This window comes from Caretta caretta, chromosome 4 (genome assembly GCF_965140235.1).
Source record: "Caretta caretta isolate rCarCar2 chromosome 4, rCarCar1.hap1, whole genome shotgun sequence".
Classification (NCBI taxonomy): Eukaryota; Metazoa; Chordata; order Testudines; family Cheloniidae; genus Caretta; species Caretta caretta.
Genome location: NC_134209.1, coordinates 91,032,501 through 91,047,271, shown reverse-complemented (window position 1 = coordinate 91,047,271; position 14,771 = coordinate 91,032,501). Strand labels below are relative to the sequence as shown.

The 14,771-nt window shown below is 43.1% G+C and overlaps 1 protein-coding gene across 6 annotated transcripts in view; it reads left to right on the top strand.

Moving 5' to 3' along the window:
• The window catches only part of LOC125635804 (EF-hand calcium-binding domain-containing protein 6-like), an 89,476-nt gene that overhangs the window by 44,353 nt on the left and 30,352 nt on the right, over positions 1–14,771 (top strand). For all 6 annotated transcript variants that reach the window (XR_007356381.2, XM_048847949.2, XM_048847951.2 and 3 more), the window contains one exon: positions 781–891. Coding sequence is in view for 5 of the 6 variants with exons in the window: in XM_048847949.2 (XP_048703906.2) it covers positions 781–891 (111 nt within the window). In the remaining variant the exon portion in view is untranslated. The remainder of the gene's footprint in view (positions 1–780; positions 892–14,771) is intronic.

Below are 14,771 nucleotides of genomic sequence, written 5' to 3'. Positions count from 1 at the left end.
TAAGCTCTGTGAAGTTTAGAACGAATGATACCCTCACAGAGAATTTTCTTGAGTTATGTAAAGTGGCAGAGGGTGATGATGAAAATCAAAACAACAAATGAATGCTATGTTTAGTGTATGCTTTCATTGCCTGTGCAAAAGGAAAGTATATCCCCCCAAAAAGTCAGCTGTGTCTTATCAGCTTTGCAAAATGATGAATGAATGCCTTGTTCATTACTATTGCTTAAGTCATTCCTATTTATGCCAGTATTTCAAGGATTATGTTTTGATTGTTCTTGAGAGATGAAAACACTTTCTTGCTGATGAATAAACACTGCCGCTTTTTAAATATTTGTATGCAAAATGTCTTTAAAGCCATTATGAAATGCTTTCCAAAAGCATTAAGAAGCTGTTTTTCGAAAAGCCACTTTTTCTCTACGTTTTCTTTCATGCTAAACAGTCCAAATGAAAGGCCTTTCAGAGTTAACTAGTTTGAGCAATACCAGTGTTTTAGTGTAATGAATAACTTTTTATAGAGGACAATTGCAGAGAGTTCAATATGTTAGTATTTCTATTTCTGTGCCCCACCAATGCGGGATTCTGTGATAGAATTTCTTTCTTTGAGAAAGCTGAAGCGATCAAAACCCTGATTAACCTCTGATATTCACGTGGTGCTCTTGATCTTGAGGACCGAAGCAATAACAAAGAGTTAATGGCAGCCATATGCTCAGGGTATTGTGGGTACTGTTGACCCAAATGTGAACTCCGTGAGTGACTGCTGCTAACTGCTGTTTGTTTCAGGTTTGGCGTGGAGATTACTGATGAAGAGTTTGAGCTGCTACTTGACAGAATCCCCCTTGATGAAGATGGAAATGTCAGATACCCCCAGTTCATGGCCATGTTTGATTCTCGGTACTCAGCTTATACATTTTATTTCTCGTTTGTTAATAGATTTTTTTTTTTGTTTAATCTAAGAGGCTTACCTAACATTGCTAAACAGGCTTAGATTTCTTAAATGTGCTCCTTTATTTCATTCATTTGTATTTCATATATATAATACGCTGATAACACTTAAGATTAGGTGATACTATCATCACATTTTATTTATAACTTAATTGCTCTTTAAATGCTTATTAATTAGTTGTTCTATTATGAAGAATACGCCATTGAGGTAAATAGTTGCATGTGATCTATCTAGTGCTAAGGAATATGATAGACTTGTAAGTACAAATTAATGATTTCTAAAAACAGTCATAGATGCTTTTAATACCTGGGTAAGAACATGTTGCATTTGCAGATTCTATGTATAGTTTGGAATGCTTTTGAGCGGGGTAGTTGCTTTATGAAGATTTTTTCCTATTCAACCTCATAAGGCCCAGATATGGATCAAGTTTAGGTTAAAAATGACATTTGAGACATTTGGTGATATTTTATTGCTGAAAATTAGGGCCTGATCCTGAAAACAATTAATCATGGTTGTGTGAGTAGCACTGTAGAAGTTAATGGGATTACTCAAGCAAGTGAGGACTACTTGTTAGAGTAAAGTTTTGAAGGAACTAGTCTTTAAATTGGAATAGAAAGTGACCACAACTTGACTCTAAGAATGGGAAAAGCAAGACTTATTTTCAATAAATTGCTTAAAAGGTTAAGATCCAATCCTGCAGTCCTTTTGTACATCAAAATCCTAAATTTTGGATGTGCAAAGTCCGCAGGATTGAGACCCTATACTGGCTCAATTACTAAAGGTGCCTTTTATATTCAGACAATAAATATGTATTTCCCATATCTTTGTTTTGAAAAGTTGTGTATGTGATGGTAAACTTATAAATGACAACCTCACTTGCACATATTCCATTTTGGGCATGCACATACTTGTGCTCACATTTCACAAAAATATACATGCATTTTTACACTTGTTTGTGCCATTTAAATAATCTGAAATGTGCACGTGTGCCATTATTAGAATTTGTACCCACAATATCCACTGAGGCCATGGGATTTGGAGGTGCAAATTCTAACACTTGCATGCACATGTGTATGTTAGAGCTATTTAAAAGCAATGTCCTATTATTCAAGTTTTAGCAGGTGTTTACACCTGCATATACAAGTGCAAATAAGGATACACCCAGTTTTGTGAGCATACACATGAAGGCCATGTCTAAGGTTTTAGAGAGAATTTACCTTGCATTGTATTGAAATCATATGTTTTACTATAAAATGCAATTTATACACTGCAAACTTGGCCAATTTTCACATCTTTTATCCCACCTCCTCCTGCCTACACCAGAGACACTACAGCAGCACAGCTATGGTGCTGCAGCTGTGCCACTGTAGAGCCATAGTATAGACACTTGCTGCAGAGACGGAAGGGGTTTTTCTGTTGCTGTAGTTAATCCAACCCCTTAAGAGGCGGTAGTGTGGTCGACAGAAAAATTCTTTAACATATTGTTTACTCCTGTTGCCGAGACTTCCTCTCCAGTTCCCAGTCATATATATATCCTTCAGTCTAGTGTCAGTTCATGCCATTCCATTGAATCTTTTCCCACCAAAGTAATTAATGGCCACTTCTTAATGACGTCTAGAGGCCTCTTCTCCATTTTTAATCCTCCTTGTTATCTTTGAGGTCTTTCATACAGTGATCCAACACTTTCCCCTCAAGTCTTCTTTCCAGACTTCTGGAACTCTTGCCTCTCCTGGTTCTCCTCTTTTAATTTATTTATTTTACGGCTCTATTAGCATTGCCTTCTCACCTTCCTCCCTTCCCTTTTGGTAGCTGTTCTCTAGAGCAGTACTTCTCAAGCTATCTGATGTGGGGGACCGGCAATTTTTTTTCCCCAATGTGCGCGCAGACTGGCAGCCGATGGCTCGCAGACCGGCACCGATCCGCGGACCACCACTTTGAGTAGCACTGATTTAGTGGTCTTTCTTTGGTACTTTCTCTTCTTTCACCCCTAGTGTGAACTGATGTACTACTCTTGTTTTAGTTTCCACTTATATGTTCATGACTCTCAAATCTATATCTTTACCCAGATTTCTCCTGCTCCATCTATGCTTCTATCACCTATTTTTGGTATTTCCTTAGGGGAATTAAATATGTCTAAAAAGAGACTTTATCTCTTTCCCCCTATTTCTCTGTCTCTGTTAACAATGGGATGATTTAATTGGGGATTGGTCCTGCTTTGAGCAGGGGGTTGGACTAGATGACCTCCTGAGGTCCCTTCCAACCCTGATATTCTATGATTCTATGAATACCACTCTCTCTCTCTAGCCACTTAAGCCTACAACCTAGGGTAATCTTTGACTCTTAACTTTCCTTCACTCGTCACAAGAGCTGTCCAAATAATTGATTTTTGTTGTTTGTTTGTTTTCCTGGCCCTACCAAAAATTTAGAAATTAAATAAGCTGATTTTTAAATTTTTTTGGTTATTTGAAAAGTAAAAAAAAACATTCATTTCAGGTCAAATGAAACATTATGTTTGACCTGAAAAGGAACATTTAGGTTTGATATTTTTAATAAAATTGAAATTACTTTCAAAATAAAAAAATGGCTTCAATTTGAAAAATCAAAACTTTAAGTTTAAAAATGTCTAAATGAAATGTCTTGATTCATTTCATTTTCAGTATTCCTTTTGCCACCCAAAACAGTGAATTTAATATGAATTCTCAAAATGTTTTGACACAGATTTTCAGAACGATGTGAATCTGAATTTTTTGGCCAAAAGACAAAACAAAACAAAAACAAAGAAGTTTGGTCTGAAAAATTTCACCCAGCTCTGATCCTCACATCCTTTTTCTCTCACCAAATCCTGTTTCCTCTGTCCGTCATCTTCACAATCAAGGGGTGACTTCATACCTGTCAATCTCAATAGCGTTTTAACTTAACCTATAGCAAGTTTTTGCCAGCTTGTAACAACCTCAGCTTTGTTCATCATGCTGATGAGGCCTAAAATGGCAATAACCCATCCCAAACAGATGTGACAAATGTTTAACTATTTACATATGTACAATGTCTATCATGATAGTTTCACATCACCAACCTAAAATAATTTTATTCATACCCAAATACCTTTGGGACTTTTCTGTTGCTGGGTTTACATTCAGTTACCAATCAGGCCCTCAGGAGCATCTGTTGTTTCTGTAGAATTTGCTCACAGAGGCAGACCCTGCCCATTTTATTTGAGTGGTGGATTCATCTTTGTAACAACTTTTCCAGTCTCAACTTCCATTGCTATATGCTCAGATTCAGTGGGCAGCCAAGCTGAAATTCTCTTCCCCTTATGCCACCTTAGATGGTCCTTATGGACAACCTTGGGTTTAGTCCTGGGACTCAATTGTATCTTGTACACCACTTCATTTATTTGGGTCAGTACTGTGTAGGGTTCCTCCCAAGGTTTATCCAGTTTAGGGTTCCTACCCTTGTTTCTTCTAGGATCGTGGAATCAGACTAGGTCCCCCCCCTTTTAAAAGTTTTCCCATATGGCCTTATATCCTACAGCCTGTTCATTTTTCAGGAGCAGATTCTTAGGTTGCAGCCCCAAGCTTCTTTAGCCAACAGACTCAAAAATTCTTTTTCCAAAGTCACTGTGATGGGCTTAACGCTTATCACCTGCAAGGCATCTGGGTGGGTAATTAACTAATTGTCTTCTGGCCAGAGGAGGTGGAGCTAGGCCTTATAAGTAGACTGAGGGAGCTCAGTTGGATTGAGACTGCAGAGGAGCAGGTCTCTCTAGTGGGGAGAGATGCCCTGGCTAAGATAGGGTTTAACAGTCAGGAAACAATGGAAGAATACTACTACAAGAGCAGGCTAGGCTCCTACAGGGGAAGCCCTTAGGTAGGGTCAACCAGAGAACTACATTATAGCCTGAGAGGGGCAGAAAGGATAGTTTGAAGATTTGGACTTTCATTTGGACTGTTACATGTTATCCTGGAAGGGGTTTAGACTTTCATGTGACTTGGCTGGAGGGCCAAGCCACAGAACACCCAGAGAGAAGGTGAAGGCTGGGAAAGACCATTGCAAGCCAAGGGAGCGCCCCACTGGGGACACCAGAGACAAGGATTCCATGCAACACTGTGACCAGAGACAAGGGGGCACCCACGAGGTAAAGATAGGCTAATACATATGCTACCAGAATTGGGATTTGAGACCACCTTCTGAGGAAAGGTGGAGGAACATACCAACTACCTTAAAGGTAGGTTCAGAGGGTCTGACTCACTTTTTGGGGGAAGATGGAGGACTTGTTCCGTATGCTGGTAGCCCAACAGGGGCAGATGTACGTTCTGTTGTTACACCCACTACAAGGACAGCAACAACAGTAAGAGATTCAATAGGAACATCTCCTGCAGTGCCTAGAGAAGTTGGCCCCAGGAACCCATATAGTTTCAGGATAAGAGGATTCTGGCAGACCGGTACCAGACCTGGCAAAATTGGGCCTAGGTGACGACCCTGAGGCATTTTGCATACCTTCAAGAGGTTAGAGACTGCAGCAAGGTGGACCAAATCCTCCTTGGCAGCTCGAATAGACCTGTTCCTCTTGGGAGAAGCTCAGGCAGCCTACCAAGCTTTGTCCAATGAGCAGGCACAGTCCTACAAAATTGTAAAAGAGGCCATTCTGGCCAGAAGCATACTGCCACCAGTTAGGACAGATCTTTTCCCAGAGGTGGTGTGTCCCATAGCAGCAGCACTAAGTTTATGAGACCTGGTAACATGATGGTTGCAGCCTGACACAAACTCTTTAGACAAGGTGGTGAACCTTATAATCCTAGAACAATTCCTAAGGGTCTTGCCTACCAGAGCCCAAAGTTTGGGTCCAAATGTTTCTGCCAACTTCTAGTGATGAAACAGAGGGAGGATATAGGCCTTTATGGAAGCTGATGGAGCTGAACCACCTGAAAGAGGGATTGGATCAAAGGAACCACTCCGAGGGAAGCAAAGCAACAGAGAAGTCTGACACAGCAGTGGAAAAGGGGACACACCGAGAGATAAATTATTAGATAATTCCACAACTAAGGAAGCAAAGGAGGTAGTGCCATCTCAGTTGCCACTGGGTACCTGGGACAGGCACCTGGGAATTGGTCAGGAGAACCCAGCTGTGTGTTTCTGGCCTGGCCAGCTGGGTCATATAAGCATGGAGTGCAGCTATTTGGACTGCTGCTTCAGTCAAGTGTGTGGCTTGGGATATTCCCTTGGTAGGGGTGCACTCCAGCCTACCAGGTAACTGCTAAAGTAGTTGGATGGGAAATGAGAGGACTAATTGACTCTGGGTGCAGACAAATGTTAGTTCAAGGGAGGAGCCTCTCAATGGTGAGAAGAGATCAGCATTTGCTGGTGTACATTTCGTGTGTACATGGAGAGACACGGGTCTACTCAACAGTGAAGATAGAAATAGAACAAAAAGGATGGATGAGCAAACTGAGGGTTGGTGTGGTGAGAGACCTCCTCTGGCCCATAACTGTAGGCAGTGACTGGCCTAATTTCCCAGCTCCATTACGAGAAAAGGTAAAGCCTGATCTAGCAGGCCATAAGACAATCCTCACGGGGACACGGTGTTCGGCTGGGTGGCCCAACGGTGAGGAGGAGTGAGGAGTTGACGGGCCAGATGGAACTGGTTGAGAGAGCTGAACAGAAGATGTCAAGTCAAGATGTCAAGTTACAAGCCCTGGAGACACAGTTACACAAGGCAAACAGGGATGGGAGCTGGAAGAAGTGAAAGCCTTACAACAGAAAACAGAAGAGGAAGCAAAACAAGAGCAAGAGTTGGTTTGGATAAGGCTAGATCTAGCATATGAAAAGAATTGTCAGCAGTAGCTCAAACTGGCACTAGCTGCCCTGTGAACCATGAAACCTTCTGGTAATGGGACTTCCTGACAGTGGGGAACTAAGTCCCAATGTAAACAAAAGGTCTTTTGCCCCTCCTGGGCTCAGCTCCCAGTTCTTCTTGGGCTTGTGAGGAACTCAGCTGCCTCCAGGGTTGGCTGGGCCCAATAAACTCACAGTAAGTGACTGTGCTCCCTGATTGATCAGAAGAGCCAACAGGTCATCATTTGAGCCTTGTAGCATCAGAGCACAGCGGCTGCTCAGTGCATTCCACACCCACAGCTGTACCAGACCTGCTACCTGCCCAGCCCTTGCTTGAACCCTTGCCTGCTCTGCTCAAACCCTAGTCTGAAAACCTGAAAACAGACAATATATGATACAAGCTTGACCATCAATACCTGGGTCCTTTTTGGATCACTGAACAAATAAACCCAGCGGCCTACAAGCTTCAACTCCCAGAATCACTCAAGATTCAACCCATCTTTTGTGTGTCTCTCCTCAAATCATTCATTGACAACCCTTTTCTCAACTGGGTAGATCCCCCTGTACCCCCAGTAATTGTTCATGGGCGGGGGGAACCATCAGGTCCTCAACTCCTGATGCATCGGGGAAAGCTCCAGTTTCTAATAGACTAGAAGGAGTACAGGCCAGAAGAGAACCAGAAAGAAATGTTCACCCTTCTGATTTCCTGTAGGAATTTCACCAAAGGTGCCATGACAACCCAGGGTTGAAGGGCCCTAGGAGGATCCCTCAATGGTCTTGGTTGCCTCATAACCCAGTGAGCTCAGCTGGGCCCAATAAATCCATGCTAAGTGACTATGCTCCCTGACCAATCAGAAGAAACAACATTTAAGCCCTGTATCAATAGCACCACAGTGGCTGTTCAATGCATTTCATGCCCACAGCTGCATCAGACCTGCTTCCTGTCCAGCTCTAGTCCCTGCCTGCCTCTGAACTCATGGTTCCTAACTCCTGGTTCTGACCCCTGGCTTGTCTCCAAACCACGATTCCAGGGGCCCACAATTAGCTCTATTCCTGTGGCTCAGTTCTCCAGTCTACTGCTGGGCCTTCTCTGCAGGAGCATCCAGCCTCCTCTGCAGTCTTTTCCCCCACTGAGCTCCCTCTGTCTACTTATAAGGCACAGATGCTTAATAGATCATCACCTCACTTTGTCCCCTCTGTTGAGAGGGGGGCTAAGCTATCAATCAATTACCTGACATCTGTGGAGTGTGTCTCTAACTGGAGGGTTTTCCCTTCTCCAGAAGGTGATGGGGAAACACCATCACAGAAAATTTCCAGGTGTTACAGAGCAAGGCTCAATTCTTTGCTTCTAATGTGGGAAACTGAAGCACATCAATAGATTATGCCCTTAACTGGGTTTTGACTATCTTGATTTCAGTGTTGCTGAGATTTGTGATGTTTCTCAGGTCCAGGAGAGTCATAGTCCTGGGAGTTTTGTGGTAATGAGCTGAAGAAGAGGACAGAGGATGAAGGCACTTGTAGGCTTTGGGTGTGGTCAGACCCTGGTCAAGTGGGATCTGATCCCCACTGAGTCCTTGCGGGCTTACCATCCTGTTCATATTTTGGACTTAATTAGTTGCTGGACTTGCTTTCAGCCACTGAGAGTGGGGTAGACTGGGTTTGGTTGGGAGTTGTGGAAAAGCTACCATAGCGTGGGATTGGAAACACTTCTGAGCCCTTCTGGAGAGACAGCTTGGCAAATTGTGTCTAGGAGAGCAAGGGAAGCTGGAGGAGGAACGCTGAGGATGCTTGGGAACTCTTCCCCATGGGCCACTCTGACTTCCGTGAGACTTCTTCCATGTTCCTTAAGTCTAAATGAGACAAAAGTGGAGAAAGTTTGACCTATCTTAAACGGAACCCAGAGGAGGAAAGTCAGTCTCTCCTAGCCCAGACAGGCTCTCTGAGCCACAGAAGGTGAGAGCAATTTGAATCAGTCATCCTCTAGGTCCAAGAAATCAAGTCCTTCTGACAAATTCTGTGCTTCAGAAGCAGGGAATTTGTATGGCATGGTTGTGGGTCAGTGAAGATGAGGTGCACTAGGAAGCATATTGGCAGTCGTAAACAGGGTCAGAGCTCAGAGATAGTTACTTAGTTTCCCCATTCTGAGTTACAGAATGAAATTTTGTAACAAGATCATCTGCAGTTGGCAGGGAAACTCTGGGTCCAGGTGTTGGTGCCTAAACCACCACAGAGGCTACTTCCAGGCTTACCTATGCCATACTGTCAGCTGGACACCTTGGAAGGGAAATGGCCCTTGAAAGGCTGCTTCTGCAGTTTTACTGGCCTGGCATTGACCAAGAAACCACCATCTTCTGTTGCCGCTTGAAGGTAACCCCATGCACCTGACCACAGTAGCCCTTGAAAAGATTGGGATGGATGTACTAGGGCCAGTAAAGAAGATTATATTTTAGTAATAACAGATTATGATATACAATATCCCAAAACCATCCTGCTACAAGCCACCACAGCAAGAACATAGCTAGAGAATTAATTCAGATATTTTAACCAGTGAGGTTGCCCTCTGAGTCTTACAGCCCAGGATCCTAAATTTACATGACACTTATTCTGACAGTTTTTGTACCTTCTCAAAATCAAGCCTGTGCAAACCGCAGTCTGCCATACCCGGCTATTTGATACTCCAGAAGGGTGGGCAGAGCCTGCCAGGAACTCAAAGCCCCTCCCCTCAGCAGAGGGGGAGAGGTGTTCCAGGACTGGGAATCAAGTGATTCTGTGGGACAAGAGAAAAAGAGGAAAAAACAGAAATGGAAGTGAGGGTCAGAGGTGTAAAACCAGGGTACCAGATGGGGACACTGATCAAGAGAGCCCCAGACAATGCCCACTGCTCTGCGTAGAAGTCCAAGGAGTCAGTAGATGCCACACAGAACTCTGGCTGGATATGTAAAATGACCCAGGAATAGATGTGCCACCTCCAGGCTGATGAGCTGGTGGAATGTTTTAACAGAACCCTTAAAACCATGTTAGGAAGAATGAAGAGTTCGAGGTTAAAGACTGGGACAAGATTTTGCCCTATATACTCTTAACAGTGAAGGAAGTTCCCCCAAGCCTCCACTGGCTTTCCCCGCTGTGTTATTAGACAGAAGGTAATCTTAAAAGTACTATCCTGATCCAGATGCCTGGAAGCTTCCTGGACCCGTGCTACGAGTGTGCTACAATAATAAAGAATGGACATATCTGAAGTTCTCCAAAAAAGTCAAAGCCTTAGGGGTGGAAAAATCCTTTGAACAAAATTCATTTGGATCTTGCAGCTGTCAGTGGCTTGTGCCACTAATGGATTTACTCAAAAAAAACAGTCTCGAAGCAGATCCACTGGTCCTAGCAGTCATCTGTACAAGTTGGGTCCTGTGCAGCCTAGACATCAATAGAGTATTTAGTTCACAAACAGATGCCTCCAGGAGTGTGCTTGTGGCCGTCCCCTTGCAGTCATACCAGCGCCAAGAACACCAAATCCTCTACCTCAGTAGGAGACTTTTACCTCAGGAAAGCAAATAATCTGCTATGAAATAATAATGCCTGGTGATCCCCTGGCCAGAGGGGAATTCCACAGTTATCCCCTGGGGTCTTCTTTCATCCTAGTCACAGATCATGTACCCACTGTAACTCATTGGATCCCTCTCTTCTGTGGCTTTGTGTAGAAGGTCTTTGTAGGGATTTAGATGCAGGGCCAGGGTGCAGGAGGGTGGATAGCAGGGGACTTGCTGCTCTCTAGATCACCATCCGTTACTAGTGGCACAGATATCTACGCTGATATCCTAGCAAGAGTTAATGCTGCTTGAAACAGTATTAACTCCCTCTGGGTGCCTTCTGCAGCTGCTATTTAGCATGCACAAGGGGAGCCTGCCAGTGTGCAGCAGTCATAGTGCAGTGCAGAGGGACAGCCATCCTCGTTGACACTTCTGCCTTTAATCATCTGGTGGGTCCCTTCCCCACAGATCTATGGCACCTCGCTTTTTCTGGATTCTTCCCTCTTGAACGGATAATTTAAGGAAACTCCATTAGGAGAACCTTAGAGAGCTTTCCTATTCTGGATGTGTATACGTTGCATAGTAAGCATGGACTCTGACTCAGGTTTAAGCCTAAGCCCCCCCTTCTGTCCACACACAAATCAGTCTGACTTGGGCCAGAAAGCCCTTTGGATTCAGATGAGCAGACCCAGTTGGGAGGGTGGTTCCAAGCCTGAGTTCCCCTCTAAGTCGGGTCCAAGCCCTGTCATTTTGCAGTGTGGACACAGGTCAAACTGCAGACCTGAGTCAGAAGGTCTGCGTAGTGCAGCATGGACATATTAGCATACTTGTGAGACGTGGGTCCAGCAATTGTAAACCTACTTTTACAGTGCAGTGTGGGCGCTGAAGTGCGGGTTGGAAACAAACTGAGTCCACAAACACAGGTCCTACAGACACAGGTTTACATAGACAGACATAGCAGAGACATACTCTCTGTGGCTCTTTCCTGCAGGTTTCTCCTCAGCAAGGGGTGATCTGGCTCTTCATTTGTTACCTGCTTATATTAAAGTAACTTCTGTGTTGAAAAAAAGCTGACATTAGGGGGTTAGACTAGATGACCCTTGAAGTCCCTAAATCTAACCCTATTTTTCAATAGTTCTATGAAACTGATTTTTTTGTACAACTAACATTTTCACTGGGAATTCAATTTACTACAAATTAAATATATGACGTTGCATTAGAATTTCAATTTTTATTTCCAAAAGAACATTTTTTTTCTAATGAATTTTAGAGTCATCACTGTGAAAGGCAGTTAGCTAAAATGATCATAAATAAAATTGCCTTTCATAGTGGTGACTCTATCTTTACACAGTGTGTAAGACCAGGCAAATTATTTAGAGTTGGATTTTCAAAGGTGCTCAGCACTGGCCTAACCCTGCTGTCATTGCAGTCAGTAGTAAAACTCCCATTCACTTCAGTGGACACAGTTAGGCCATAAGTGCTTTTAAAATTTTCACCCTCAATCATTTGCCTTGTCAAATTTATTTCTACACACGCTGTATAAAGAGAGACTACAGTACAATCTTCCTTAAAATGTTGATGAAATAGTTCCTGCTGCGCTGCTTATTAGGGGACAGTCGCCACTCTGAAAAGCAGTGAGCTGGAATGACTATATAGACTGATTAATTTGTCACACAAATGAGTTATTTTAAAGGGTGGATATGCAGTGGTGGTGTCACCATACTGGTCTCAGAATGGTAGAGGGACAAGGTGGGTGAGGTAACATCTTATATTGGACAAACTTGTGCTGGTGAAAGAGACAAGCTTTTGAGCTACAGCGCTCTTCTTCAGGTCTGGGAAACGTACTCAGTGTCACAGCTAAATACAAGATGGAACAGATTGTTTAGCATAAGTAGTTACATATTTCAAGGAACCATTCAAGGTGACACCCCATTCAGTCACGGGGGAAAAGGAAGGACACACCAACTCAAAGTGGCAACAGACCCCGCCAGAACAATAGATGCAAAGCCTGCAGACATATCAGTGCTACAATGATCAACACCTCCCACAACACACCTTTCAAGATCCGCGGGTCCTACGCATGCCTATCACATCATCCAGTGCACTATATGCCCCAATAACAACTATGTGGGCGAAACCAGACAATCACTACATTCTTGAATGAACTCACACAGGAAAATGATAAAAGACAAAAACACCACATCACCTGTGGGTGAACAGTTTTCACAAAGCAGTCACTCTATATCTTACTTATTAGTCCTCATTTTCAAAGGAAATTGGCACAACACTTTCAAAAGACGAGCCTGGAAGCTTAAATTCATAACTTTGCTAGACACTAAAAATCATGGACTGAATAGAGACAGGTTTCAGAGTAGCGGCCATGTTAGTCTGTATTCGCAAAAAGAAAAGGAGTACTTGTGGCACCTTAGAGCCTAACAAATTTATTTGAGCGTAAGCTTTCATGAACTACAGCTCTGATGCATCCGATGAAGTGAACTGTAGCTCACGAAAACTTATGCTCAAATAAATTTGTTAGTCTCTAAGGTGCCACAAGTACTCCTTTTCTTTTTGTGAATAGAGACACTGGATTTATGGCTTATTACAACAATCTGTGACCCACTAACAATGCCCCCTATGACTAAAGCGGTGTTAATGGGCCATTTCACCTTGAATGGTCCTTGAAGTATGTGTTGACAACTTATGCTAAACAATCTGTTCCACCTTGTATTTATCTGTAACACTGAGTATATTTCCCAGACCTGAAGAAGAGTGCTGTGTAAGCTCAAAAGCTTGTCTTTTTCACCAACAGAAGTTGATCCAATAAAAGATATTACCTCACCCACTGGTCCCTCTACAAGATGGTTATGTCATTATTATTTATATATTTGTATTGAAATTGCACCAATCAGGATTGGCGCCCCATTGTGTTAAGCACTATAGACACAGATAACCTAAGAATAGCCCCTATCCCAAAGAATTTACAATCTAGCTAAATCCTTGTAGTATCCAACCAGCAACTAAGGGCCACATTAGAAATCTGAGACCTGCTGTGACAACAGACAGGAATGACCAGGACAATGGAGAAATTTCAGCTTTCTCAGCACTGTCTGAGAAGGGGCTAAGACTAGAGGTCAGATACAAGTTAAAGTATATTCCCATTCCTTCCTCCTCGAACTCATGCCCCCTCTCCCATAGGAAGTGAACATTCCATTGCTACCAGTCCCCACACACATGGACTTCCTGCTTCTGGTTTGTAAGTCACACAGAACCAAGCATTGCAACACATTTTGGTTCCTTCTCTATTCTGCAGTCTCTGCTGGGTCTAAGTATCAGGCAACCATAATACAACTTTACTTACAGCATCTTTCATTTTTTTTTAACTGATTCCTAAGAGCTTCACAGAATTAAACAATATAATTATAGCATTAAATTAGACAGAAAAGCAGAAGGATGTTTTCTAATGTGATCTGAAGTGTGATGAAGACTTGCTGAGGCAGAAAGACACACAAAGGGTGTTCCAAGCATCAGGAACTGTGGAGGAGGGAAGCTTATGCACCCGCAGGGGTGAGATTATGTGGGAGCAGTGAGGGAAGTAGAAAGACAAGGTCTATGAGAGAGGCTGAAGTAACATCATGATGGTTTTACATCTAAGGATAGTTTTGAGTGAGACCTGACGTGTGCAGGCAGCAAATGGAGATGTTTGAGGATTAAAATGATGTGGTTGTGCTTCTTTATAAATATGAATTTGGACAACAGCATTCTGCACACATTAGAGTCCAGAGAGTTGGTATACAGAGAGGCCATAGGCAGGGCCAGCTTTAAAACACATGAGTTTTCTCTGCTGTAGGAGAAGTAGGGTTGACCTCCTTGCTAGGGTAGGGTTCATGCTATATTTACCAATATCTGGAGACCTATCTCCTGACAGTTGTCTTAAATATACCTGAAGCCTGGGGCTGGAACGTCTTTGTCTGCTAGAGGCGCTTGTGTGCATTTAGCTGAATTTTAGGTTATTTTACTGTAGATTCCAGCATATCCATCAATGTTTACATAATTTATCAAAACAGCCCTCCCCCCCAATTTACAGAGATCTGAGATGGTCTGTCAGGGAAATACCATAACACACAGGACCATAAATGAATGGAATAGGATTAACTAATTTAAAAATGTGCCTTTTCTAGCTTTCCTCCTCCTCCCATTTCATTGATGCCTTTGTGTCTGCCCCTCTCTGTGGCAAGTTTCACCTTTTTAAGCTCCCCTTCTCCAGGTGGCACATGTTCTGCAGGTATGCCTAATTGGTTCTGCCTGAGTGCAGGAATGCTCATTAGCCTTTCTAATCAGTGGAAGGACACCATCACACCTCCCCTTTCTGCCAACTTCCTACAGATCACCCAACTCTGCCACAAAGTTGTTGCCTGTTCTACTAGGTGGTTGCACTGGTAGCTCAGTAGAGGAGCCATGTTAATTTCACGCAGATG